This window comes from Podarcis vaucheri (assembly GCF_965113315.1).
Source record: "Podarcis vaucheri genome assembly, chromosome: 6".
In the NCBI taxonomy this organism is placed as follows: domain Eukaryota; kingdom Metazoa; phylum Chordata; class Lepidosauria; order Squamata; family Lacertidae; genus Podarcis; species Podarcis vaucheri.
In genome coordinates, this window is record NC_138764.1 from 87,489,981 (window position 1) to 87,517,837 (window position 27,857).

Sequence of the window (27,857 nt, forward strand, 5' to 3'; positions counted from 1 at the left end):
AACAAAAATCATGTGTGGTTTGGGCCCAGCACCCACACTTCATTTCATCAAATGTTTCTCTCATTATTGAAAGCTAGACCTGCGGTTCATTAATTGGCTTTTGTTGGAATGTCCCTTAAATCAACTGTTCTGGCTACATCCTGGTTTCTTTTTATGTAGGGCGAAGAAAGCCATGCAGATTGTGCAAGATGCTTAAAACTAGAGGGCTCTGCCTGCTTGCCACTGTCTCCACCTGCCCCAGAGATAAGACCTTAGACCTTCTTCCTTTCCACCCCATGCAACCGCTAGGTCTCACTTTCACCTTCCCAACTTTATTTCTGTCTTATATGCTTCACTTCCTTGAGCCCCACCAGCTACAATCAGGAATTATGGGAGCTGTAGTTCAGCAACATCTGAAGGTCCACCTTTATTTTGAAGTTTCCTTGTTTTCAGTGGAATTAAGTACATAACAGCTTTTATCACTGAAGACTGTGGATTTTCAAAGTGCTTAAATGGTGGCTGCATTGTTGTTGTTGTTTAGTCGTTTAGTCGTGTCCGACTCTTCGTGACCCCATGGACCAGAGCACGCCAAGCACTTCTGTCTTCCACTGCCTCCTGCAGTTTGGTCAAACTCATGCCGGTAGCTTCACGAACACTGTCCAACTATCTCATCCTCTGTCGTCCCCTTCTCATTGTGCCCTCCATCTTTCCCAACATCAGGGTCTTTTCCAGGGAGTCTTCTCTTCTCATGAGGTGGTCAAAGTATTGGAGCCTCAGCTTCAGGATCTGTCCTTCCAGTGAGCACTCAGGGCTGATTTCCTTAAGAATGGATAGGTTTGTTCTTCTTGCAGTCCATGGGACTCTCAAGAGTCTCCTCCAGCACCATAATTCAAAAGCATCATGATGCTTAAATGGTGGCTGCATTATGACCTATTATTTAACATAGAGTAAATGAAGATTCAAATCATGCACCCACTTACATGACAGCAAATCTCACTGAACACCTCCCTCTCATTCTTCTAGATTCCCCTTTTGCTCCAAGCCAGTTCCACCTGCTGAATTCTTCCTTTCCCCCTTCCCTTCCCCCGACCACAAGAGGACCAAAACTGTCATATTAACCTGCTCTTACTCATTTCTCTCCCCACCCCACTGTTCTCAGAGCAACGTCACCCCAAGATATAGGCTCCATATATTATACAGGAGGTGATTTGAGTTCCTTGCATTGACAAGAGGTGGCTTTATCAGCAAAGGTTCCATTAGATCCATGATAAATTGGAAGCAGGCTGTTTTATCAACCTTGAGCGACATAGATAAGCCGCTGCGGCATATTGCGTCAACAGGAAACAATAATCAGCAGAAGCAGCTTGCTGGGTAGGGCAAAACTGTTAACATTAGCTTCTTCTGCAGGTGGGATGCTGCTGCTTTCTGAGGAGAGGGTGAGGGGTGAGATGGTTGATCCAGTGCAAGTGCACCAACAGGAGCACTGGATAAGCTCTGCCAATGTCAGGCAGCCACCCAGCAATAAATCACACGGAGTACGTGGTGTTAATACTTTATTAGCAGAAACAAGGGCTGCTCAAGGGAGACAGGCCTAAGGAGCACAGCAACTCTTCTTGGTCGGTCTTGTCCCTATGAGGCAGTTGCAGAGGCTCCTCCTTCCCCAAGTCCTTCCCAAGCAATCTCAGACTATGCCAACGTGCCTGTCTCTGCTTCTCCCTCTTCATAGTTCTTCTGGACCTGGGAGACCAGCGGGAAGAGAAGCTTCTTGCAGCACGAGGGGGAGACACCCTGGCTTTTCACCAGCCTGACTCATCTCTGCCTCTTGGTCTCCTTCTTCTCTTGCTTCAGCTTCTGATTCTGGACTTTCCTCTGCCACAGCCTCTCCCTGCTCACTAAACCCTCTTATCTCTTCAGCTCCCAACATCTCCTCCTCCCAGGCTCCCCTTCTCCCCTGTCCACTCTTCGTCCTCCCACCCCCAATCCCCGGGTTCTGAGCCTTTGTCCCTTGGGGGTTCCCCAGCTGGTGCCTCCCACCACTCCTCTGTGTCCAGCCAGTCCATGACAGCCAATGAGTTTGCACCATGCACCTGTTCTTTTTGACAGAGGCCCTTACTTCATACTAAACGTTTAAGAGGCACTGCTTCTTTGCAAGATTGCTTGCATTTCTAATTCAAAGCTAAACGTTGCGTCTCAGCTGACAGAAGACCTTCTGTTAAATTTCAATGTGTTTTACAGGCTGAACCTATGCAGTCAGCAGCAAGCGCCACAGAGGTCAATGGAACTTACTCTCAGGAAGCTATGCATATGAGAACCATTGTACAGATCCCCCAATTTACTATGCAATTTATGTTTTCCGGAAGCAGTATGACACGGTGGTTTGCTGAGTAAAATAACAGTCATTGTGTTTGCTAATATGTTACCAAGGTAGATTAACTCTCCGGTGTTTAATCTCCTCTCAGATGTTTGCTCAGATTTCAGTGCAAGGCTGTTCCTTTGAACAGCAGATAATGCTGTCTCCCTTTCTCCCATTCAGGCTCCCCTCCATCGATAGACATTAAATCTTCATGTGTCAAAGGTTGTGGCAGATTAATCTTTGCTCTTGTACATGTGCAAATATAAAGGCATATGCATGGAGCACAAAATGTCCAGGCCTTGCTCCCCCTTCCATATTTGCTTATCCAGATAATGGAATCAGCTAAGAAGTTTAAGGTGCAGCTATTCTGTAATAAGTACAGCCATATAACTATTATGAGATTAAACATTCCTAAGCTAAAGTAAATGGTTATGCTTAGTTAACACATCCTGTTTCAGCAGCCAGTGCAAGGAAGGTACAGTAATTACAGAATGCAATGTATGGAATTCAGGGAAAAGCCCTTTTCAGTGCGGAATGGTGCATAAAAGCAGCAGTCCTGCCTTGGTCACCAAAATGTTGGCAAATAGGCAATCTTATGCATACTTATTTGGGAGCAAGTCCCACTGAACTTGGCGCAACTTACTTCTGAATAAGCATGGAAAACAAAATATGGTCAAAAATATGGAAAGCAAATTATGAACAAAAACATATGCAAACTAAAATTTTGGTAACTGGTCATTAAGGCACTTAAATATTGCTATGTAAGTTAGGATGTTTTGGCGCAATGTGCATCATTTTGCACTAGTTTGCACTGGATCTCATTTGCCACTTTAATGCCTGTTCGCCCAGTTTGGAGAGATTCTACTCACAATCCCTTTTTATTTTTAACAGCCCTGAACAATTTGGTGCCATCAGTCAATGTGGCTACCACACTGATCATCCCAACAGTCATTTATGAACAAGTGGGGTTTTTTTAAAGCCCCTGTACTGATCTTTGGGGGACGCAGGTGGCGCTGTCGGTTAAACCACAGAGCGTAGGACTTGCCGATCAGAAGGTCGGCGGTTCGAATCCCCGTGACGGGGTGAGCTCCCATTGCTCAGTCCTTGCTCCTGCCAGCCTAGCAGTTTGAAAGCGTGCCAAAGTGCAAGCAGATAAATAGGTACTGCTTCGGCAGGAAGGTAAACGGCATTTCCATGCGCTGCTCTGGTTCACCAGAAGCGGCCTAGTCATGCTGGCCACATGACCCGGAAGTTGTACGCTGGCTCCCTCGGCCAATAAAGCGAGATGAGCGCTGCAGCCCCAGAGTCATCCATGACTGGACCTAACGGTCAGGGGTTCCTTTACCTTTACTGATCTTTGGGGGATTCCACTTCCTCCATTGGGAGAGAATATCCATTTATTTAGCAAGCTTCATATACGGTTTAATAATTAAAATAAATCTCTAAACTGTTTATATAAAATTGTCCATTTTTTCTACTCTTTGTTTCCTGTTCCGTAACATCAGTCATCAGCGTCACAGAAAATACTGCTGAAATACTATCCCAATAGGAAGTGCAAGCGGTTTACAGTTTGAGACCTACTGTACCCAAAACAAATTGTAGCAAAAATCTAGATTTCATTTGGTTACTTCCCACTAGCAAGGCAACTCGTTGAATACTCATTGGTTTTGCAACTCGAATTGCAAAACCAAGCATCTGTCCGCAACTTTTTTTTAAAAAAAGGCTGTGGGTTATTTTAATTTTAATTTCCACTCTTGGACTATGGGTTAAGAAAATAAGTGCCTATTCCCAACTCATTTAAGACAAAGAATATAACAGCTATTACTTTGTTTTTGCAGGGGAAGAACTTTCTTTGAAGAAATACAGTGACCTCGTAGTGTCCAGACATATGCATCTGTGTTGTTTGGAGCTATATTCCATCTCTAAAGCTTATGTCTTTAAATAGATACATGTAGATTAATAACACATACACATATCTATACGCAGACTTACAACATTACACATTTTTCTGGACATCTGTTGTATTGATTCCAACTATATCATGACAGATAATGTTTAGACTGCCCTGTAACATCCAGCAATTAAGGCTAAACACAGGATAATTTAGTGCTGTATCAGTTTGGGTGAGATGGGGGGGGGGGAAGAGTCTCAAACAATAATAAAATTCCTGTGCACATTCAAGGAAGGAGTCAAGCCAACATTTACTAACAGATGCTTATTAACCATGAAAGCAGACAACCACAAATGAAAGCTTTGCAGATGGCTCTTTTTGAAAAAGAAAAAAAAAACCTTTTGTGCCACAGCAGCGTGTGGGCTGTGAAGAGTTTGGCTGATACACTATTACCAGGTTGGCTCTATTTGCATTCTTCTCTAGTGCAAGCAAACATAAGTTTTGGGTTCTCTTCCTTTGCACGACTTAACCAGCAAAAACCATTTAAAAATGTCAGATTTCCTGTGCATCCCTGCCTCTCTTTCTTTCTCTTCCCCCACTCCCCCCCCAAACCATGCCATTCCTCTGTGATGCGAGCCCACCCTCTTCAGCAGTGTGCTTGGATATTTTATTCATCCTGTTATCTCAGTTATAGTCTTTTATCAATGATGTCAAAGGTGCACTTGCAAAAGTGATACAGAGTGGCATCCAACATTCTTGTTCTGTTGGTGCTAAGATTTCCACTTGCACAATAGAACTTTTCCCCTCATCTCCTCCCCCCACCTATAATAAGCAATTCTTTATTCCCACCCGCCAACAAGTGTGAACCCCTGCTCTGCACGGTTGTTGGGAAGGAATTTCCATTGTACAGTCATAAGTCCTTAATGCTGATGGTACGAGTTTCTGGAATACTGCCCCATGGGTAAAACCACAAAGAGTAGGTGAAAAGAGTCATTAATAGACAGAAGGTTTCAAAATACAATGGAGTAGAAATGTTTTTAAATGCCAGCATGATTTTTTTCCCTCGTTTGCCTGGTGCTTGAAACATGGCAAAGTTTGTGCCACATGTATCTCCGGGGGTGGGGGGGATTCCATAGCTTGGACACCATTCCTGACAAAGCCCCCCCCCTTGCAGACGAAGGTGGTATTTGGAGACGGACACTGGTTGATGATTTTAGCAAGAAGGCTGGAAGGGGAGGAGATCGCTTTCAAATATTTGGGTCCTGTGCCATTTAGGGCTTTAAGGTAGGGTGGCCACTTATGCATTGCCAATAAAGAGGCTTTGCATCCCCCCCCCCCAAAAAAATGACACAAATATGTATAGCCGCAAATTTAGAAATAGTTACTATAATTTAAATATAGCTCCAATACACATATAGCTCCAAGACAGCATCTTAAAAAGCAGATACATCACCTTGCCAGCAAAGGTCCATATAGTTAAAGCTATGGTTTTCCCAGTAATGATGTATGGAAGTGAGAGCTGGACCATAAAGAAGGCTAATCGCTGAAGAATTGATGCTTTTGCATTATGGTGTTGGAGGAGACTCTTGAGAGTCCCATGGACTGGACTGCAAGATGAAACCTATCCATTCTGAAGGAAATCAGCCCTGAGTGCTCACTGGAAGGGCAGATCCTGAAGCTGAGGCTCCAATACTTTGGCCACCTCATGAGAAGAGAAGACTCCCTGGAAAAGACCCTGATGTTGGGAAAGATGGAGGGCACAAGGAGAAGGGGACGACAGAGGACGAGATGTTTGGACAGTGTTCTTGAAGCTACCAACATGAGTTTGACCAAACTGCGGGAGGCAGTGGAAGACAGGAGTGCCTGGCGCGCTCTGGTCCATGGAGTCACGAAGAGTCAGACACAACTAAACAACAACACATCACCTGTCAAGGACTGGCAGGATGAAGAGGAGTGGTTAGAGGCACCAGCTAGGGAAACCCCAAGGGAAACCCCAGAGGAAGAAGGCTCAGAACCAGGGGACTGGTGGTGGGAGACAGAGGAGTGGTCAGAGGGGAGAGATTGGCAGGAGGAGGTGTTGGAAGCTGAAGGGGCAGCAGAGTTTAGTGAGCAGGAAGAGCCTGTGACAGGGAAGAGTTCAGATTCTAAGGCTGAAGTGGTGTGTGTGTGTGTGTGTGTGTGTGTGTGTGTGTGTGTGAAAAGACTGCTGAAGAATCCAGGGAGTCTCCCCCCTCCTGCTGCAAAAAGCTCACCCCCCCCCCCGCCGGTCGCCAAGACTGCACAGGATAATGAGGAGGGCAGAACACAGGGCAGAGGTGCGCAGGCACAGTTTGAGACTGCTTGGGAAAGGTCCTGGAAGGGGCCTTAAAGCTGGCAGAAGGCAGGGACCTTCCATCCTGGCAACTGTTCCATATGGGTGAGACCTACTGGGAAGGGTTACTGAGACCACTAGGCTGAGTCGTATTCTGTTTCCTTGAATAAAGAGTTAACTTCACTGGCATTGGGGATTTGCTTCCTTTCTCACTGACTTAGCTGTTGATAGGCAACGTCAAGGCCTCTCCCTTCGTAGGGTTCCTTACCTTTAAACCAGATTTGGACTGGGCAGCCCCTTTAAACAGAGAACACCTCCAAACGGAGGACTTCAAAAGAGAGGTCTGTGTAAAGTACGGCACATGGCAACCCTGCGTTCAAGGTAAGCACCAACACTTCAAATTGGATCAGGAAAAGAAACAGGCATCCAGTGGAGGTCAGGGACGCGGACTTATAAAAAATATTGGGGGGCCCCGGGAAAGCTCATGAATAATAAATAAGCTCATGAATATGCAAATAAAATGGCGCCGCCTCCTCGTGAGCGAATAGGGGAGCTCCAAAGGAAATTGGGTGGAGCTTTTGCTCGGGAGGGAGGGCAGGAGGCATGCAGGCAGCCCGACCCTGTGCATTTTGGGCTGGGGGAGGGGCGGCGATGGTGCTCTGCTGGAGGGGCGCCGGAGATTATTGGGGGGGCGGAGCCCCCCCAAATGAATTTTTGAGGGGGCTTGGGCCCCCTCAAGCCCCATGGAGTCGGCGCCTATGGTGGAGGTCTTTTAAGATCGGTGAGATGGCATTTGAATCAGCAGTGCCAGTCAACTCTGTCTCATGCATCCTGAACAGATTGCGGCATCTGTTTCCCTCCCCAGGGGCAACCACATATAGACCTCACTGCACTTATCTTGAGAGGCTGTTACACAGCCAGACTCTTGGTTCAGATGAGGTTGCAGCTGGTATAGCAGCCAAAGTTAATGAAAAGCATTCTCTACTCTCAAAGTCTCTTGGGCCCAAAAAAACAAAGGAGGGTCCACAACCACCACAAATCTGCAAACCTAAGTGTGCCTCCGCTCAGAACTGGCTGGTTACAATCTCACAGGAACATAGTAACCTGCCTCATAACAAGTCAGACCACCTTGCTCAGTATTGTCTACACCAGGGTTGCCCAAACAGGGTCTCCAGCAGTTTCTGGACTACAACTCCCATCATCCCTAGCATCCCTAGCTAGCAGGTCCAAGAGTCAGTGATGATGGGAATTGTAGTCCAAAACCAGGTTGTCTACACTGACCGGCAGCCCTACCTGGAGATGATGGAAACTGAACCTGAGACATCATGTATGCAAAACCAATGTTCTACCACTGAGCTATGGCTCCTTAAACTAGTCTAGAGGATTATCTTGTTCAGTAGAATATTCAAGTCCTTTGGGAACTTATGTGACTTTCTCTGACCTGATTGGGTCAGATACCTGAAGGGAGGTTGCTGAATGGATGGAAAAGAGATATGCAGTTGTTCCCACCCACGTAGCTGGAAAATTCACACCATCTCAAGGCAGGGGATTGTACTACACGAGAACAGTTCCCATGATGCTGGTTTTGTCTGTGCAAGAAGGGCAGAAGTTGGAGTGAGAACATTGGGGATGTTGGGAGTTGTAGTCTAACGATATCTGGAGGGCACGAAATTGACCGCCTCTGTCCTACAGGAGACCAGCTATATAATGTACACCACAAGCAAATGTATGTCACCCAACCTCAGTTCTTTAAAATGAAATGCCGTTTCAGGAGGTGGAAATTTAGAGTGAAGGGGGTGGGAGGGGCTGCCTTACACTTTCCTCTCTTTCTACTTCCCTGCTTTAAATTCCCCCCTCCCAAGGTAGTACCAGGGCTCAGTTACATCTCTCTGCACTAGCATGTAGCGAGCTCCTCAGAGCAACCTGTAAAGGCACAATCCTATACCTGTCTACCCAGAAGTAACCCCTGTTATATAAAAACGGGGCTTACTGCAACTAAATGCAGGATAGAAGCCTTGTATATCATTTACAAAAAACCGATGAGTCTCTTATTCTATAGCTTTTAAAGAAGGCCATGTTGGGTTTTGTTTGTGGCTTGTCAGGCTTCCTGTTCATTCCAGAAAGCTGTTCCTTCACACTTTGTGGTGACATGCTTGAAAACCAGCATCTTGCATGCAAAGACTTTCCCTTGTAAAGGGGGTTAACAGAGCTCTGGGACACAGACAGCACATGTAACTTCCTTAGCCTGCGCCTAAAAATATGGATGCTCACCGCTTTTGAAAATGCATCCTGTTAAGTCTTTCGATCCAACAAGGTTCAAATCAAATGTCCTATAACCAGGCTCATTAGAAACTTACAGAAACACCCAAAAGAATCTCCTGCTTTTTCTGTAGTTTGCTACCATCAAATAAAAATTTATGCCCGGCTGAACAAATACCTGCAGCGTGGGTTTTGAAAAATGAGGAAATATCCAATATGCTTCTACATACAAGGAGAGCGGAAGTTACCAGCGAGACCTATGTCCCAGAATCAGCTCTACCAACCTACCAAATTTTTGCTGCTAGCGAAACCTGTGAGAAAGTCACGTCTCAAGCACATCACCACAAAACCACACAGAGTGAAGCAATGTCTTCTTTAGCATGAAGAAGGGGGCCCTGACAAGCCACAGGCTCCATTGCAAACCACTTTTCAAAATACAGAATAACCACCATATCCAACTATTACTTGTTCAGTCATCATATATATAGAGAGAGAGCAGGGCTGTGGAGCCTGGGCATCTTACTAGGTTTGCGAGGGTCTTCCTGGCTCTCACTGCTGGGCAAAGAACTCAAATTCCCAGCTCTGTTTCAGCCAAAGGCATAAATCTGATTGGTGCACAGCAGGCAAGGCACAGGTTACAAGGTACAACAGGTACCTAGGAAGTACAGATACATGGCTAAATGCAACCTAAGACAATGATCCGGCTAGTGACATGCCTCCCTCAGACAGCTGCTTCAGGATATCATGGTCAATGCTGTTTAGCGATTGTACTTATTATTAATGAATTTTTTTCACTGTCAGGGAAGCATGAGGTCCTTAGATGAGGCCTTTGAGATATTTTATCGCCTTATGCCCCAAAATAATTTGAATGCCTTTGGAAAAGATGTATGGGTTGATGGGGAGAGGGTGCCATTTTTTGACTCCTTTAGGGTGGCTGTGCTCTACTTCTCAAGAGGGCAGTCATGTGTCATAAGTCATTCTGACGAAGATGGAAAGGGCTACTTTTTCCTATCATGAAAAATGTATTGTATGTACTGCATGTATGCAACGCAGTCGTGGGCGTAGCCAGGAATTTTTTAATATATATTTTTAGGGGATCGCAATCCCAGCTGATAAGCTGAACAGAAGCGATACGAAAGGAGAAGGGACTAGGGCGGGACGAGGAATGTCCGCGTCACCCATTCCTGGGAATCCACATGCAACTCCTTCTCTCGACATCCCTTCCCAGCGCAGCGGAACAGGGCGACGCGTTTCGGAGGGGCGGCTGTGACGTCGAGCGCCGATCACGCGGCGGTGACGCCACTGCCAGGAAACCCGCGCGCCTCACTCGCTCGATACTCACCCCGCCCTTTTGCCATGGAAACGCCTCGTCCGAAGCCCGGAGAGGCGTAAGCGAGAACCCGGAAGTGTGCCGCGGCCGGTTTAGCCTCGGCTCTCTATGGTGGCGGGGTGAGGGTGGGGGTGTTCGGTGAGGTAATAGTTTTCCCTCCCCAGTTAAGATCCGGGAGGGAGAAGAAAGCGAGGAAAAATGGCGGAAATGGAGTGAGTGGGTTCTCCTTGCGGAGGGGGAAGGGGAAAGCGCGCCCCGTGAGAGGGGCTGGCAGGCGCGTCCGCGGGGAAATCCCCGGCAGGCCTGAGGCGGGAGGAACGGAGGCCCCGGTTGCCAGGGCGATGCGGGCGAGAGGGAACGTGGGAAGGCAAGGCCGGGCCGGGCCAGGCAGGCGCTGAACGGGGCAGAGGGGAAAAGATCCACGGCAGGCGCTGACCCGCCCCTCAGCGGGTGCCCTCATGGACCTGCTCGCCCCAGGGGCACGCGCCTCTGAGCATGTGCAGAGCGCCTTGGGCCCAAAATCCACACCCCGGGGGACGTGCGGTTCGCACCCTTGTTTTCGTCCGCCTCAGCCCTTTCCTGAACCAGCCTCGTTGCCAGTTAGAATGAGGATGTTGGACTACAAGCCAGGAAGCCAGGGTTCAAATCCTTGGTCTGAAAAATACATTGGGTGGCCTGGGGCCAATCCCTGGCCCAGTTCACACATAGGCCATTTGCCCTAACTGGGGGATCATCCGGACTGAGGTTCGTGCCGCAGTTTCTAGGCACAGCTTGTAGGCACGGGGTCAGAGTGGGTTTCTTTTCTTGACTCTCCACTTTCTCTAGGAAAACTCAGGGCTCATCCTTTTGTGCTGTGTTTCCAGACACGGGCCAGCTTTAAAGTGCCGTAATTTGAGTGCTTTTTTGTTTTGTTTTTTGACTCTGTGCGTGAGAAAACCTGCTCCATACCACAGAATGGGAGGAAACTGTCATCCTCAGTTTTTTATGAGGAAAGCAATAGGACAAAAACAGAACCACCATTTGCACCCGTGCCTACAAAGTGCTGACCTATGCCTAGAAATTATGGCAGAAACAGAAGTGTGGATGCTGTGGTTTGGTATGAACTCATGTGGGTTACCACGGTGAAGATTGTGGCTGCTGGACATTCTGCTGCCACGCTATGCAAGACTAAACCATGGTTTGGCATAGTGTTGCATCCTGAACTCAGGCTTATGATTTCCATCTCTCAGACAAACCATGCATAGTATGCTGAGAACTGCCTTTGGTTACAGCTTGTGATTTGTCTGGAGTGAGACAAACAACAAGGCAAGGTTCAGACATACCTAAGCCACATCATGGTTTAGTCCTGAGTAGTTCTGAGTAGATCAGCAGCAGTAGAACCAGAGGAGGAGCAGGGCCTGGATTTTGACTCCAGGAACCTGCTTATTTGTGTGAAAATATGGCTTGGCCTGGGGTTATGTCTGAACCAGTTTATAGTATCAGCCGTTTATAGTATCAGCATAGTCTACTTTACAGAATTGTACATGCCACATTGAGCACCTTGGAGATAAAAATGTAAATGTAAAATAAATCAACGTTAGATTGCTAGCCCATCATTTGGAATTTATGGCAGCATACAAAGTCCTCCTCTCCCTTTATCTGTTGTCCAAATGTAAAATCTACCTTGGGCAGTATGCTCCCATGCATTTAAGAGATGCCTTTTATTCTTCTTACAGATAGGTAGCCGTGTTGGTCTGCCATAGTCAAAATAAAAAAATTCCTTCCAGTAGCACCTTAAAAGACCAACTAAGTTAGTTCTTGGTATGAGCTTTCGTGTGCATGCACACTTCTTCAGAAGAAGTGTGCATGCACACGAAAGCTCATACCAAGAACTAACTTAGTTGGTCTTTAAGGTGCTACTGGAAGGATTTTTTTTATTTTTATTCTTCTGTTGACAACCTGAATGCTTGCACACAAATAGCTCATAAAAGTGTTGCATGTGAATACACACCTGTGTCAGCATATAGGGGCCCTGGGGGTATTACCTGCTCAAGTTTCAGATGCTGGTACATGTCATTTGAGAAATCAAATCATTTATGCTAGGTAAGCTGATCCACAATCAAGAACATGTTTCTTCACTTCCTCCTGTGCATTGATTTATCTGGAGTTCTTTTCTATAATAGCTTAGTATCTCAGGGTGGGTGCAAATCATATACCTGGCTAACCACTGCCAGTCAGCACTTTGCTTTCAGCTAAGATTTGCAAGTAAGTGAGAATTGGGGTGATTAAGCGAGATAATTAAGCGTGGATGCCTGCCACTTCTCCCTTCCCAACAAATCAAACCACCTACAGAATTTTAGAAATCAGAGTTGGTTGTGCTGCATACAGTCAGCTGCAGCCCCTGAAGATGATCAGCACATGGCATGTCTACCAGTAGGCAGTACTTGCCAAGTTGCTAGGCTGAAAAAGAGCTATTACTGCCTTGCTGTATACTTCTTTTCAGCCTCAGCAAAACCCCTAGAATTGGTTTGGGGCTATCGTAGACTGGAAGGGAGAGGATGTTTGCTTCCTTCCTTCCTATTTAATCAAATCATCTGCTCAAAGGGATGGGCACATTACGTAAATTGCAGGATGGCCCAACACATTTACAGGGAGAACTGGCTCCTGACTGTAGGAATATGGAGCCAGAGAACCTATCAAAACATAAGAAAAGCCCTGGTGGATCAGTCCAAAGTCTCATTATAATCCCACATCCTCTACTCACAGTGATTCCTAGCAAGTAACAGTCAGAGGTGTACTGCCTTCAACATTAGAGAAAGAACATAGCCATTGTGGCTTGATAGCTTGTCCTCCGTTAATTTGTGTAATCTTTAAAAGTAATCCAAGCTGATGGTCACCAGTACATCTTGTGCCAAGTAGTTGTAAGAAAAGTGAAGGGGGATAGCAAGTTGACTTGTTTTTCCTTCTCCCCCCCCCCCAGCAAAATATTGCTGCTCCCCACTTGAATTTCTTTATGTTGACACACCTTTTGCTAGAGGTTTTTGAGGTTAGTTAGGATGAGGGACAACTACCTGTGGACCTAGTTCACATGCTGATGCACTTCACAACGGTTTCACAAAGAAGTGGTTAAGGGAACAATCCTATATACAGCTGGTGGTATAAATTGAGCCGGCATAAAGTACAGTGGTACCTCTGGTTATGAACACTTCAGGTTACGAGCTCCGCTAACCCCGAAGTAGCTGCTCCTGGTTGTGAACTTTGCCCCAGGATGTGAACGGAAATCACAGCAGGAGTCCCTATTAGCGAAAGTGTACCTCAGAATAAGAACAGTTTCGGCTTAAGAACAGACCTCCAGAACGAATTAAGTACGTAACCAGAGGTACCACTGTACACCAGATCCAAGCTCCGTTCAGGAGCAGGGCTGTTGCTGGCTGAGCTGGCCTAAGTCTGGCAGATGGAAAACAAGCCTATAAAATAGTGTTTGAGTTTACTCCACTCTTTGTTGGCTTAACTGGGTTTCTGGCTTAACTGGGTGCTGGGTTGCCATGTCATGTGACTAAATTAAACAGGCATAGGATCCATCCTATCACCCCTCTTTGGTCCTACCTGTGCCACATTCACAAATAGTACTTCTTTTTCAGCCATGGCTCAGCAAACTGGATCAGTAAATTAAGGCGACATAGTCCAGAAATCCACTCTATCCCCTCTCTCTCATTTTTAGATTAGAGGTTCCTTTGCATGTAATGTGCAAGTTTAAGAAAGAAAAAGAAAATATAACTTTTATTTTTAAAATATGGTCTGTAATATTCTTTTATTAAGAGTCTCTGAAGGTATTCTCAGCAAAGGACTTAGGTAAATAGCTGTTAAACAGCAGTAAGGATTTTATATAAATGATACGATTTACATAAGTATAGAAAAAGAAAGGGACCAGAGCACCATCACCCCAAAGTTGTGTCCTTCAGGTTGTGGCTGGAGGGGTGAGCAAAGCCATTACTAAGAATCTTTGGGGAAAGTGTGGACATCTCATAAGAGTTTGTTGGCATATGGCAGGTTGGCATATGAGTTTGGGCAGGAAAAAAGGAGGAGGCGGCAGATTAGAGGCTTGATAGTTTAGCAGAAAGGTACAAATGTAGGATTTGAATGTATGCCAAGCTTTGGAAGATTCTCCCTGCCCCACATGCCACCCTCAGCATGTGCCCGTTCCCCACCACTCCAGCAAAGCTTCACCAAGCTGCCAGAATAATGCTTCACCTGATGTGATGTGGGCACCATAAATCATTCTCAATTTTCTTTGAATGTGGGCCTAGGGATGCCTCAGGGCTCCTCTTGCAAACCTCAGAGAAGTCTTGTGTGAGATCAGTTTTTAAAATTTATTTTTAGTTATGCATTTTCCAGCATACATTATACATACCTTTTTCCATCCTATCAGATCTAATACAGACTTCCCAACCTATCTTTCATTGACATCCTATTACAGATTCATTAGTTTGCTACATCTCCATGGGTTATTTATTCTTTTCTCCTTCCATTCATGATCCTTTATTTTGCCTGCTGCTGATCACAGATTTATCCCTGCTTGTAGATTTATCTTAGCACCACTTCATTTTAAATATCCGTCAAATTGTTCCCACTCGCTTGTCACTATCTTTCCATCTATCTTTCTTATTTTGGCCGTCATACTTGCTAGTTCGACATATTCTATTAGTTTAAGCAGCCATTGATCCTTTGTTGGGATAGCCTTCTCGTTCCACATTTTTGCGTATAGTATTCTTGCGGCTGCATAAAGAAATAACTTTTAAACTTCATTTGGTATTTCCTCGCCTACTATTGCTAACAGGAATGCTTCTGGGTTTTGGGGGCACTTAAGCATCTTTTTTAGTTTGTTATATATAATTTCCCATATTTCCCCCATAAATTTGCATTGCCACCACATGTGAATTAAGGAGCCCTCTATATCTGAACATTTCCAACATAAATTTGATCCTCTATTGTACATTTTTTACTCTGTCCTAACGCCACTCATCCTGGTGGCTCTTCCTCTAAGATTGATCCCTTAGTTTTACAGTCACTGTTGAGCCATTGCTTAATGACATTGCATTATCATTTCCTCTTTTTTTTTTGATGTTCAGATTGTGAATATTCTTGCTTAAGTAGCCAAAGCAGCACTACAAGAGGGTTTGGAGGAACCCCAAAGTGAGCTGAAGTACATTTCTTTTAAAGGAAGAGAAATTATAAAGGAGCGGAACCTCCAAGATACCCCAGTGAGTTTTAGGTATTCTGACTGACTATTGGGGGTAAAATGCCCCGGAAAAGCAGTGGTGGGGAAGGAGAAATGGAACAGAGCGGCTGGAATCTGAACAGCAGCACCTCACTGCAGCATTTTGAAGCGGGTCATCTTTTATTAGTATTCTTCAAAAAACAGCACTACATGTATTTTATTAAACATGAGCATTCTTTGTAAGTATAGCAAAATAGCCTGAAATAGCAAGAGTAGGCCAGAGTTCCCAGTCTTCAGGCTTTCAAACTGTAGAGATAATAAAAAAGGGAACAGCAGCTTACTTTGCTTATTATTTATGGTTTATTTTATTTTCTCTTATGTTTATCCTGACTTTCTTCCCAAAGAAGCCCAGGGCAGCAGACAATACAAAACAAAAGCAATACAAACAGTATCAAAAGAGTCAAAAACATTTAAACATGAGTCAGGTATCCTCAGGGAGGCGGGTGGCACTGTGGTCTAAACCACTGAGCCTAGGGCTTGCCGATTGGAAGGTCGGCGGTTCGAACAGGGTGAGCTCCCGTTGCTCTGTCCCAGCTCCTGCCAACCTAGCAGTTTGAAAGCACACCAGTGCAAGTAGATAAATAGATACTGCTCCGGCGGGAAGGTAAGCGGTGTTTCTGTGTGCTGCTCTGGTTTTGCCAGAAGCGGCTTAGACATGCTGGTCACGTGACTGTCATCAAACATCAGCTCCCTCAGCCAATAAAGTGAGATGAGCGCCGCAACCCCAGTCGTTCGCGACTGGACTTAACTGTCAGGGGTCCTTTACCTTTACCAGGTATCCTCCTTTGAGCATGGGCCCTTATATTACCCAAACAGCACTAAACACATGAAAGGAGGTATCAGCAGGCTTTGGGGAATGCCTCCCCAAGCTTGCAGAAGCACAAACTATATTTTAAAAATACCTATAAGCCACCCCCCAAAAAAAGACTTGGGCATTTTTTATACTAAAAGTGGCAGTTTAACTCTTAGGCAATCATGCTGTGCAATCTAAACCTACTTCTTTGTTTCCTTAGCTTATTTGGTGGGTTTCTCTCTTGAGAAAAGCTTGTGACATGCTGAGGTTTTGCATATAGTGGCTCAAGATATGACACCATAATTCCTGTTGTGAAATAAATTCATTTTTCCCTTTGCCCATCCCTACTCCACTGTAGTGGGCACAGAATGCTGATTAACTGTTGGATAGGTGGTAATGAGAAATGTACTGCAACATTTTATTGTAGGTCCCAGTTATTTTTACCTTTTATAGATAAAAGCTTATGATATCTTGCAGTCCATGTCTTCTTTTAATCCAGTACCTAATGCTAGAGTCCATTTGTCATCATGTGCTACTATTTGTTTTTGCCATGTCCATGACAATATACCAAATACTCCTGTCTTGTTGAATACTTGAATATATAACTGCACCATAATAATTCAACATGTATTTCCCCCCTTCAGACTGATGGGTTTTTGCAGGTATATTCTGCAACATGCCACCGATTTAATAATATTGCCTTAGTGATAGATTTACACTGGACTGTCCACAAACCATTCCACTTTATTGCTTGTTCTGCAATAATTCCCCAAGGTTATGTGATTGCCATTTGGAGGGGCATTATTGTACTATAGTGCAATAAAAGTGGAACAAAAAGTTACAGGATTTCAACAGGAAAGTATGGAGCATGCACTGATTGGAAACAAAGCAGAATGTCCACCCCAAAACATTTGCTGGCCTAAAGCAGTATTGAAAGTGGAATCATATATAACCTCCCCAATACCATCATAAACACAAAACAACATTGATGTAGCATAAAAATGATGTTTTGAGGAGCGCATTGTGTCTAGCAATAATTGCCCATTATTTCCATCTTGGCAAGAACTCGTATAAGTCTTCTCACTCCCCTTTATCTTCTGCTTCCTTCAGGATCCCTTGGGATCTTTCTGTGTTGTTTAGGTAGCCCAAGACCACTCTCCCCTCCCAGTCATCATTATCACAAAGCGCATGATCCACATCCACACCCCTGCCTGCCTCATCATCCAAGACTGTCACATTCTCAATTTCTCACCAACTTGGCCTAGCTCAGTGGTGTCCAAACTTTTTTCAAAGAGGGCCAGATTTGATGAAGTGACGGGCCGTGAGGGCCAGCCAAAGGGCCAGCTGAAGATGCTGAGCTTTTTTTAGGGTTGAGGTTGTTGAGGAGTTTTTTTAGGATTTTACCCCAGGAAATAAACTGCCACAGGGGCCGGATTAGGCCCCCAAAACGGACTTTGGACATGCCTGGCCTAGCTGCTTTTAACTCACACTTGAGAAGGCCTCTGACATGCTCGGCGCGCTTAGAGATTGATTGATTGATTTCATTTCTTAAATTTTTATATTGCCCTTCATCCGAAGATCTCAGGGCAGTTCACCGCATAAAAATACAGAAGAAAACCACAGAGTACATAAGAAAAACAAAACAAGCCAATAACCTCCCCCCTTTCACAAAAGGACAAAGACTGTTAATCAGCCAAAGGCCTGGTTGAAGAAGAAGGCTTTTGCCTGGCACCTAAAGATGTGTAATGAAGATGCCAGATAACCATCCTTGGGGAGGCATTCCACAAGCAGGCAGCCATTCCAGCAAAGGCCCGTTCTTATGTTTCCAGCCTCCTGTCCTCCCATGGGGGAGGAACACAAAGAAGGGCCTTAGAGGATGATTGCAGAGTCTGAGCTAGTTTATACGGGGAGAGGCGGTCTTTGAGGTATTGTGGTCCTGAGCTGTTTAAGATACTAGTTGCATGAAGGTACCCTAAGGCATCTACCCTCTCTTACGAGGTTTAAGTCCAAGGATCAACGTGGTTGTCTCTTCCCTCTCAAAGAAGTAGAACAAGGGTGCCAAGCAAGGTGCATAGCTGCTCATTCATCACAATACTGCCATGTAATTGAAGCATTCTGGGACATCCCTACCACCAATACTCCTGCTTGCTTTCTGCTATATCCTGCTTTCTGCAAATTGTGGGTGGGGTCTTTTTTGCATCACATGGGGAATATTTTCATCCAAGGCTGGCAGATATAACCTCAGACACAGGGGTTTTTTGTGTTTTTTAATGTCCTTCCTGCTTTTCCTCCCTAAATGCTGTCATGGTCCTCAGTTGCTGGACCTTGTGCAGTTGGGCTTAAGCCTTGCTCCATAAGGCACTGAATCTCTGGAAAATCACAGGCCTCCCGGGGCCCAGCTACTTCTGCTGGCTCTTTGCCCAGTTCCACCACTCCCCTCTTTGATTTGTGAATGCCCTTTTTTGTCCCTGTATAAACTTCCTCTTGGCAGCCTTTGCTCTGTGCAGCAAAGCATTTACTGTAGCCTCTCTCCTGGCTTTTGCCTGTTCTTGTTATGTTTTGCTTTGCATCTTGCCTCAGCTGGCCCTTTCCTGATATCTCACTTTCACAAACCCTGCTAACTCCTTTTCTTCCTGCACTTACCTCCTTTTGTGGCTGCCTTTCTAGAACTGACCATATACCTTGCTGAAATACATTCTGTCTCCATCAGCAGCTTTCCCCAAATCGCCTCCCCACTCCTGTGAAGATCTAGCTTCCTCCTCCTCTTTGTCCAAAGGGACCTGATCCCGCAGGGAACACTAGCCAATCCTTGAAAGCTGCTGACTTTTCATGAGCAGAGAGCCCTTTCAAACACCCACAAACACCCACACCCACACACCCCATCTTCCTTTGGCATCTTTAATTTGTTTTTTGTCTAGGCAGGCTCAGTGCTGCACAGCAGAAAATTTAAAGCAGCAAAACATGTCACCTCACATACCCGAGGCAACATAAATGTATATAGGAACATGTACTTAATGAGCACTTAATTTCAGTGTAGCTTCTTACTGAATAATCTATTGTGGCATCTGACACATGTTCATTCAGAGCAGAAGTGCAGGACACTAGAGTCTCTGACAGGTGCCCACATTTTCACAATTTTTTTGGGGGGATAACGGGGGGAAAAAACTTTATCCAGTGAACATTTACTGTGTACTAAATCATTGGTGGGGGTGAGAGTAATTCAGAGATAGTGCTTTGCATGTATAACATCCCAGGTTCAGTCTCTGGCATGTCTAGTTAAAAGGTTCAGGTGTCTGCAGCGGACGGGGAATGACCTTTTCCTGAAAACTCGGAGGTCTGCTCCTCCTCTGAAACTTCAGCAATGGACTAAATCGACAAATTGCCTATATCAGGCATAGGCAAACTTGGCCCGCCAGGTGCTTTGGGACTACAACTCCCATCATCCCTGACCACTGGTCCTGTTAGCCAGGGATGATGGGAGTTGTAGTCCCAAAACATCTGGAGGGCAGAGTTTGCCTATGCCTGGTCTATATCAGTGTTCTTCAACCTTGGCTCCTTGGGTGTTACTGGACTACAAATCTGATCCAGCTGTGCCAGTGGTCCAGGATGATGGAAGTCGAATCCCGGCAACATATGGTGGACTCATGGTTGAAGAATACTGGTCCGTGGTCTTAGGCAACATCGCATGTTCCTAACCTTGTTTTTAGTGCATGCAGCTGAGTGTAGGTAGTTCAGTATGTGGACCAGGATTAACACCATTTTGCCATGTTTATTATATCAAGGATGGCTGAACTAAAAGCATAACTTGAAAATGAGTTTTTAGCTTTCAGTGAGTCATTCAGTAATGATTCCTGCTGGAGCAAAACCAGCCGAGTGTCTCCTCAGTCTGACCTGGGTGTGTTTTATCTTACAGGTTCTCAAACGCTACCCACGAAGTGCTCAATGCCACCCTCCACACCACGCTGGCGCTCACCACGAAGCTAGTGCTTCCTACACCTGCCAAGCCTATCCTTCCGGTGCAAACTGGGGTGCAAGCTCAACAAGAGGAGCAGTCAAGCGGCATGACTATATTCTTTAGTCTTCTTGTATTAGGTGAATGTGCATCCAAGACTTTCTGATCAGTTACTCTTGGCTGCTCGCCGGAGCAAATGCAGGTGGACGAGTGGAAACATAGGAACATGGGTAGCCTAAACATCTCTGTTACCCAAGTCCCCTGTTTCACTGTTCACAGGCCACCCTCACTTAGAATTCACTTCCATGTTTGCTATTCCAGTCAAGAATTGTTCCCTGGTATTATGTTTCTGATCCTTAGAAAACAAGCAAACTAGTCTGCTTCTGAGGGTCTGAAGTCAAATAATAGTTGAGAAAATATCTCATAGTACTTTCTTTTCTCCTCCCCGTCCCAATCACTAGCTTTATTTCAGTGTGGAGCATTAGTAAACTTTTTTGTTCCTTTGAGTTTTTGCATGGTTTTTGTTTGCATGCTTATTTAGTGCATATGAACTGGGCGATTCTCTATGTGGATTGTTGTATTTACACAAGCCCATGAGATATTAGGGACCTGTTAGGATGATCTGCCCTCAGAGGCTGATAGATTCGTTTAGTTTCCAAATGGCTTTGGGAATTTTTTTCAGATAATAGGACTGGCTGTATTGCTGAAGCCCTGGTTGATCTGTGGAATATATGGATGCCCCTATCCCACTTGGTGGGAGACTTGTTGGTATATACCAGTGTTGACAGCAATGAAACAAACTGGGATTCTGCTTGAATTCATGTGAGGAAAACTCCAGAAGACTGGGATGGAATGACAGTGAATGCTCATTATTGAGCCTGCTCAGTGGCAGTGAAGAAGACACACTTTGCTGCTTCCATTGCATCCTCGCTGTCATGCTTTTCTGGGTACTGCAGGGCCCACAGTCATTTGTTCACTAGTATTCATGCCATCGCAGAAGAAGAATAGCTCTGTTAGCACCAACAAATGTCTCACAAAGTAGTGAGCAAATCTTTTGAGTTCTGGAGAGCTCTTCTTCAGGTTTGTGCTAAGCAGAAGGGAGTGGGAGGGCTGGACAAGATGCTGCTGCCCTAAAGCAGGGAAAAGAGAACCCAAGGCCCTCCAGATGTTGCTGGACTAGATCTCCCAGTGTCGCTGATCATTGGCCCTGCTGGTAGGGCTAATGAGAGTTGGAGTCCTGCAACATCTGCAGGGCATGCAGAAGGCGTTTGGCAAATTTAATTGCAATAGATTGAGATAGTATTGCCCAACTGGCATTTTCCGCTCTCCAAAGTCATGTACTTTCCTGTGTTGATGGTGATAACATATTTGTACTAGGCTAGAGGAACCTGCCATAGGCCATCCATCACACCTAGTATTGCCTACTTTGGCAATGGTTCTCTAGGGCAGTGTTCCCCAACCTTGGGCCTCCAGCTGTTTTTGGACTACAGTTCCCATCATCCCTGACCACTGGTCTTGCTAGCTAGGGATTATGGGAGTTGTAGTCCAAAAACAGCTAGAGGCCCAAGGTTGGGGAACACTGCTCTAGGGTATCTGGATGAACTTGAGCACAACACCTGCTACCTGATCTTTTTAACTAGAGATAGAAAGGGCTGAATGTGGGGCTTTCTGCATGCATACCATGTGTTCTGCCACTGAGTTGTAATCTCTTAGGGCAAGGGTTGCCTTTGAAGACCCTTGCTGATAAGTGTGTGGACACCCGGCCACAGACAGAGGAGTTGCAAGGCCACATTTAGCCCATGGGACAGACGTTCCCCACCCCTGGTTTATGCAGCTCCCATGCACAAAGGTAGTTTCCTGCTAAACACCTGTCACTTGGTGGGAATATTGGGGTGTCAGGGACTGCTGCCTTCGTACTTTGCTTGTGAGCTTCCTGGAGTTACCTTGTTGGCCGGGATGTTGGACTAGATGAGCTGATTCTTCAGGACTCTTGTGTTCTTACATAGCGTACCTGTGGAGATGGTCCTGTGCGCTCCACCTTGTGTGCTGGTTGGAGACCGGGAAAGGTTGCCACTTGGTGTGTGCATTCAGCCGGGAATGCCACTCTGAAACAGAGCTGTGTCAACTTCAGGTTGTTCTTTATTAATTGCAAGTGTGCGTGTGTGTGCATGTCCTCTCCAGAAAAACACAAACGTTGGACAGTTTTCTGTGTTCTTTTAGACGTCTGCTGTAATAAGAATATTCACTTTGTGTGAGAAAGTACAGGCTTGTTTGCAATACTGTAGACATTTTGTATAAGCACAGGGAGGCAGATCCTATGATAAAAGTGCCAAGAGACTTTAAGCAAAGCAAAAGAAGGCAATAAAATTGAGATAGTTTTTATTCCAAATAAACGAACATTCCTTGTTTGTGCAAAACAGCCCTTTGTCTTTAGAGGAAACCGGCATCTGCCTTGCATCCAAGGCTAACTTGATGTTTAAGTAGTCATAAAAATGAAAGTTCCAAGCCAAAGGAAAGGGCAGAAGATAATGCAACTCAAAGTCTAAACATCACAAAGAATTTAAAAGGTTGCTTTGGAGTGATGGAAGATTCTTTCCCTCCCTTTTCTAGCAAAATATACTAATATAAACTAAGATCTGGACTGTATTAAAAACTGTCCTGGAAGCAGCCAGTACTGCGAGTGCCATCTACCTGCTACTACCCACCCCTACCCCAAGTAGTGGTTTTGTGCCATTAACTGTCCAGCTACTACAACCGTAACAACAGAACTATAACTAGCTGGCACAAAATAAACACGTGGGCTGGGGAGTCCGCAAAGGCTGGCTTGGTGGATTAGCCAGCCATTTTTTTTATGGTTGCCACCAGCCTTCTGCTCTTCACAGAATCCCCTTGAAGTGGACAGAGGGACTAGCAGAGAGACTTTCATTTGCACTGAGGTATGACGACGTTAAGAAGCAGCAAGAGCCTCTTGTTCTGCTCGGACAAGACTGCTCCTCCTAATAACTGCTCCAAATCACAACTGAGAAATTTGGGGGAACGGATCTGAGCACTCCCATGTACCCCACTTATCAGAGTAGTAGTCTTCAATATTTTCAGCCCTGGGACCCCTTTCAGCCCAAATCTGTATTTGGGGAGCCATTTTTAATGCTTTGTTTCTATCCATCTACCTGTGACCTGGTTATGGGTCCTGAACTACCATTTGCAGACCAATGCACTAGTGGGCCAGTTGTCCTTGTCCAGTTTGTAAATGCCAGATACCAGATTTGGACATTCCACCACAGCAGTGGCACTTCTGCGGCACTGATAGGGATAGTTTCAAGAGGTTCTTGGCCTTTTGGCTAAGATCAAGTGTTGCCTCTGTTCTTATCAGTTTAATATCTGAGTATGTTTTACCTGTAAGGTAAGTTCTACTGAAATCCATTGGATTAATGGCCATGTAAACAGCTGGCATCCTAAGGTAAGTTATTTTACAGAAGACAGTGGAAAGGAAAGTTTTCTACCCCCTGATTCCCCTGCAGTCACCAATCTTGGGAGAGTTGGGATGTCTTCCTAAGCAATGTGAGGTGAAGATAATTGGCCAAAGTCGGGCTGGCTCCTAAGAAAAGTTAACTGCAGGAAGTTCATAGAAGGAATATTTCCTTTTCCCATCTCCCCAAAGAGCTCCCTCACCTTATTCCAAATTGTTTAGTGGAGCTCTCCTGACTCTCCAGTGAGGCTTTCGGGGGCACACAGGTGGCTGCAAGAGGAGAAGAGAAATGTGCCTTCTGTAAGCTTCTTCATTTATCTTAAGATTTGTGCCAGTGTGTTTAGGATCAGGACTTTTTAAGGCACTTGAGTCTCGAAAGCCCTGTTACGCAGGTGCACTGTCATGCATGGTTCTTTGTAATCAAGTCATCAAGAATGATTCTATCCACCTGGGGGATACTGAAGGAGATTTTCTTAAAAATAAAAAACCCACACAACACTGTAAAACCTACTATTTCATCTTTTAATGCACTTGTCCCTGTTCTGGCAATATTTGATATTTCTCAACTCCATCGCTACTACATCTTTTTTTGGCTTTGCATTTTTTTTTAATTTCCAAAGGGAATCACACAATTTGTTTGAATTGTGCTGTGTAGCTGCTGTTCATCCTGTACCTAAATGTCGTTTTGTTTCCCTGCCAGGTATCTGCATCATATTGGTGCATTTATTGATAAGATTCAGGCTGCATTTCATGCCAGAGAGTGTTGCTGTTGTTTCTTTAGGTGAGTACCTCATAACAATGGGGAAAAGGAACTGTATTCTTGTGTACTCATTAATTGTTCAGATAAAACACACCCTTTCTTTCCAGTGCTCATTCTGATTCAGTGAAGCAAATGTGCTGTAAGAGGGAGAAGGGACGACGGTGCAGGCTGTTTTGCAGAGAACGAACCAGGTCTTGTCTGAGAGCTAATCTAGTTCGCAGGGGGATCTGTTCTCTCCAGACCCAACCATTGCTGTGCTTGGGGGAATTTGTTTATTTATTGTTCATTGCATTTATATCTCACCATTTGTCTCTAAGGAGCTCAAGGTTGCGCTCATGGTTCTCCCCCCTCCTTTAATCTCCACACAACCCTGTGAGAGATGTTAGGCTGAGAGGCAGTGACTGGCCCAAGGTCACTCAGCAAGCTGTATGTGGCTTGGTGGGAGAGCATCTGCTTTGCATGCAGAAAGTCTTGGGTTCAATCCCCGGCATCTCCAGGTTGGCCTAGGAGAGAGTTTTGCCTGAAACCATGGAGAGCACCTGCCAGACAATACTGAGCTAGAAGGAACCAATAGTCTGACCTGATATAAATCAGTTTCCATGTTCCTAACGGCAGCCATAGCAGCAGGCATGCAGCCATCTGCTTCTCTCATGGACTCTGTGTCAACAGCCAGGGAGATGCTTATCATAAGGATGTGAGCAGCTGGAGAAAATTCAGAGGCACCAACCGGGTGGTGTGTGAGGTCTGATGAATTAGATCATTATTAAAAAATACACAAAAGCAGAGAAGGCAGAATTTACAGGCAGGGGCACAGAGTTCTTATAAACAAGACCCAGTATCATAAAGTTAAGAATTTATGGTGTGAAGAGCTCATAAGGGGCTTTTTTGCTTGCTTTTTTATTTTTTAGGTTTCCTTGATTTTAGAGAGAACTTTCACCCCCAGTTTAATAGTGTCCTGTGGCAGGAGTTGGCCTAGATATAGCCATTGCTTCTCTCTCGCTTTCAGAAGCAGATACACTGTGTGTAGCTCCCCAGATTTCACAGTTCTCTGTAGGCAGATGCATGGAGGTTATGCTCGACTTGTTAGTGTATACAAAATGTTGCTCAGCTGAAGGTCTTGGAAGAGATATGGAATCGAAGAAGCATTCTGCAGCTGTCTCCAAACTTGTGACTGACAGTTAGCAAAAGACGATAAATGATAGGCAATAGGAAAGTAGGCTATCGTAACAGAACACGAGAAGGAGTCCTGCAGGGGAAAGAGATTGGGAATAATAGACATAGATCTGGTATGGATGTGTAACACTAAACTATGGTTTAGTTTTACATGAATGAGCCTTGGACTCGTGTCCTCACTCCTCCGGTACAATTGTGAGGAGGAGATCAAAAGCCTCCACTTAGTTTCAACTAACTTTGGTTTATTTTTATGACAGTCTCCAGATTGTGCTTGATCTTAGCTATGGCTTAACCAAAGAAGACAGGATCATAAACCACAGTTTGATCCCTTAACTATAGTTAACACAGGTCACAGTTTGGTCGGGTTATCACATAATAGCTATCTCCCCATCGTGAGTGTCTTGAAGGGGTGGAAAAGGAAGTGGGAGTGCTTCACCTTGAGGTCTGTTCAGGTGTTTTGCATTTTGTCCAAATGAGGCTATAGTGGATTTTACGTTGCATGAGGAAGTCAAGTTATGTTTACATTGTCAACTGAAAGGAGAAGAGAGCAATGGCTTTTCCTTCAAGTCTTGTGAGGAACAATTGAGGGAGTTGGATATGTTTAGCCTGGATAAAATGAGACTGAGAGGCGATAGGGTAGCCATTGTCAAATATCCAAAGGGCTGTCACATGAAATATGGAGCAAACTTGTTTTCTCCTGGAGGGTAAGACCCATACCCATGGCTTCAAGTTACAAGAAAGGAGATTCCAACAAAACATCAGAAAGAATTTTCTGACAATAAGAGCTCTTCAACAGTGGAACAGACTACCTTGGGAGGTTGTGGGCTTTTCTTCTTGGGAGGTTTTAAAGCAGTGGTTGGATGGCCATCTGTCATGGATGCTTTAGCTGGGTTTCCTGCATTGCAGGGGGTTGGACTAAAGGATCCCCAGGGTTCCTTCCAAGTCTACAATTCTATGATTTACCAAGCTGAAAGTTGGAAGATTTATCCAAGGTGGAAAGCTATTTTTAGGGAAATCTGGTAGCTAAAAGCATGAACTATGCTCTGCAAGTCCCTTACATCCGTTACATCGTACACCAGTCATGAACTCACCGGTTGTGGTCCTTAGTGCAGGAGTCTCCAACCATCAGGTGATGTTGTATTGCAGCTCTCATCATCCCTGACCATTGGCCATGCTGGCTGAAAATGATAGGAGTTTGCATCCAAATCATTTGAAGGATACAGGGTTGGGGATGGTTCTATCGCCTACCTTTCAGCAGCAGCTCATTTCCATCCTTAGCATGGGTAAAATAGCTATGTTAACACTAGTCTGCCTTAAGGCTTGTTGTTAAGTATTGCTGAGCTAATGTAGATAAATAGTCACTAAACAACTAGCCCTTCTTTTAACTGCAATTATTAGCTGTTCTTCTTAAGATTGCTCTTTTCTCTCCCTGTTCTTATGTTGCATTGTTAAGTTGTAAGCCTTTGGCAAGGAATGCTTTTTCACGGAGCTATTCTACAGGGCCCAGTATAGTTTTAAGCTCTTTATAAATAATCAAGGTCGTAGTGCTGCTTCTTATTAATATGTAAGTAATTTTGATAAGCTTTGAGCCCTTTGGAATTAAGTACTACATAAAGGCCATGTATTAATTATCATGATGCTACTAAAACATTGCATGCCATTGAGGAGCTGCCATCAAGACGCCAAACTGAGAATAAAAATGCCGTAAGAAAGGAGCAAAGAAACACAGAAGCTGACTAGGGGAACAATATGTCCTGTGAAGCACATCCAAGTTGAACTGAGGAACACGTTCGAGACATTGTCTGAAGAAGAGGGAGATTAGATGCTGAGTTGGCCCTGGAACAAATGACAAAAGCCTTAGGATAAATAGGACTTTAGCAGTGGCTGTGGACGAGCCATGAGACACTTAGGAAAGAGCAATAATATAAGGGAGTGCTGTTTTGGAAATGCCATTAAAGTACGAACAGAAAGAGAGAGAGACAGAAAGTACAAGCAAGGAGACCATAAAATATTGCAGCGGGTAGAAGAGTTAGTTCACTTGTGATGGTAAAGCCTAGAGGTGTGAAGGCTGTGGTGAGACCACTGTTGAAAAAGGCATTATTGGATCCCATTGCCCTAGATAATTCTCAGACTGTGTCCACTGTTCTATTCTTGATTAAGGTCCTGGAACGTGGCAAACAACCTCTTGCCTTTCTTGGATGAAGCTCACTATCTGAATTCTTTCCTATATGAGTTCAGGCCTGATTCTGGTTTGTTTAGGACCGACCAGGTGGATGAACTATGCAGGAACTGGACAGGGGAAGCACATGCCTGTTGGTTCTGCTGAACCTCTC

The 27,857-nt window shown here is 45.0% G+C and overlaps 1 protein-coding gene across 4 annotated transcripts in view; it reads left to right on the forward strand.

Annotated features, from left to right (window-relative positions):
- The first annotated feature begins 9,952 nt into the window (after window positions 1-9,952).
- Window positions 9,953-27,857, forward strand: part of SLC9A8 (solute carrier family 9 member A8) — a 55,537-nt gene continuing 37,632 nt past the window's right edge. Inside the window, exons 1-3 of one of the 4 annotated variants that reach the window (XM_082226113.1) lie at window positions 9,953-10,181; window positions 20,087-20,265; window positions 24,292-24,372. In XM_082226113.1, the coding sequence (XP_082082239.1) occupies window positions 10,150-10,181; window positions 20,087-20,265; window positions 24,292-24,372 (292 nt within the window). In that variant the 5' untranslated portion in view covers window positions 9,953-10,149. Of the gene's footprint in view, window positions 10,182-10,206; window positions 10,336-10,701; window positions 10,868-20,086; window positions 20,266-24,291; window positions 24,373-27,857 lie in introns of those variants that run through there. The other 3 variants (XM_082226111.1, XM_082226110.1, XM_082226112.1) reach the window with 3 other exon arrangements.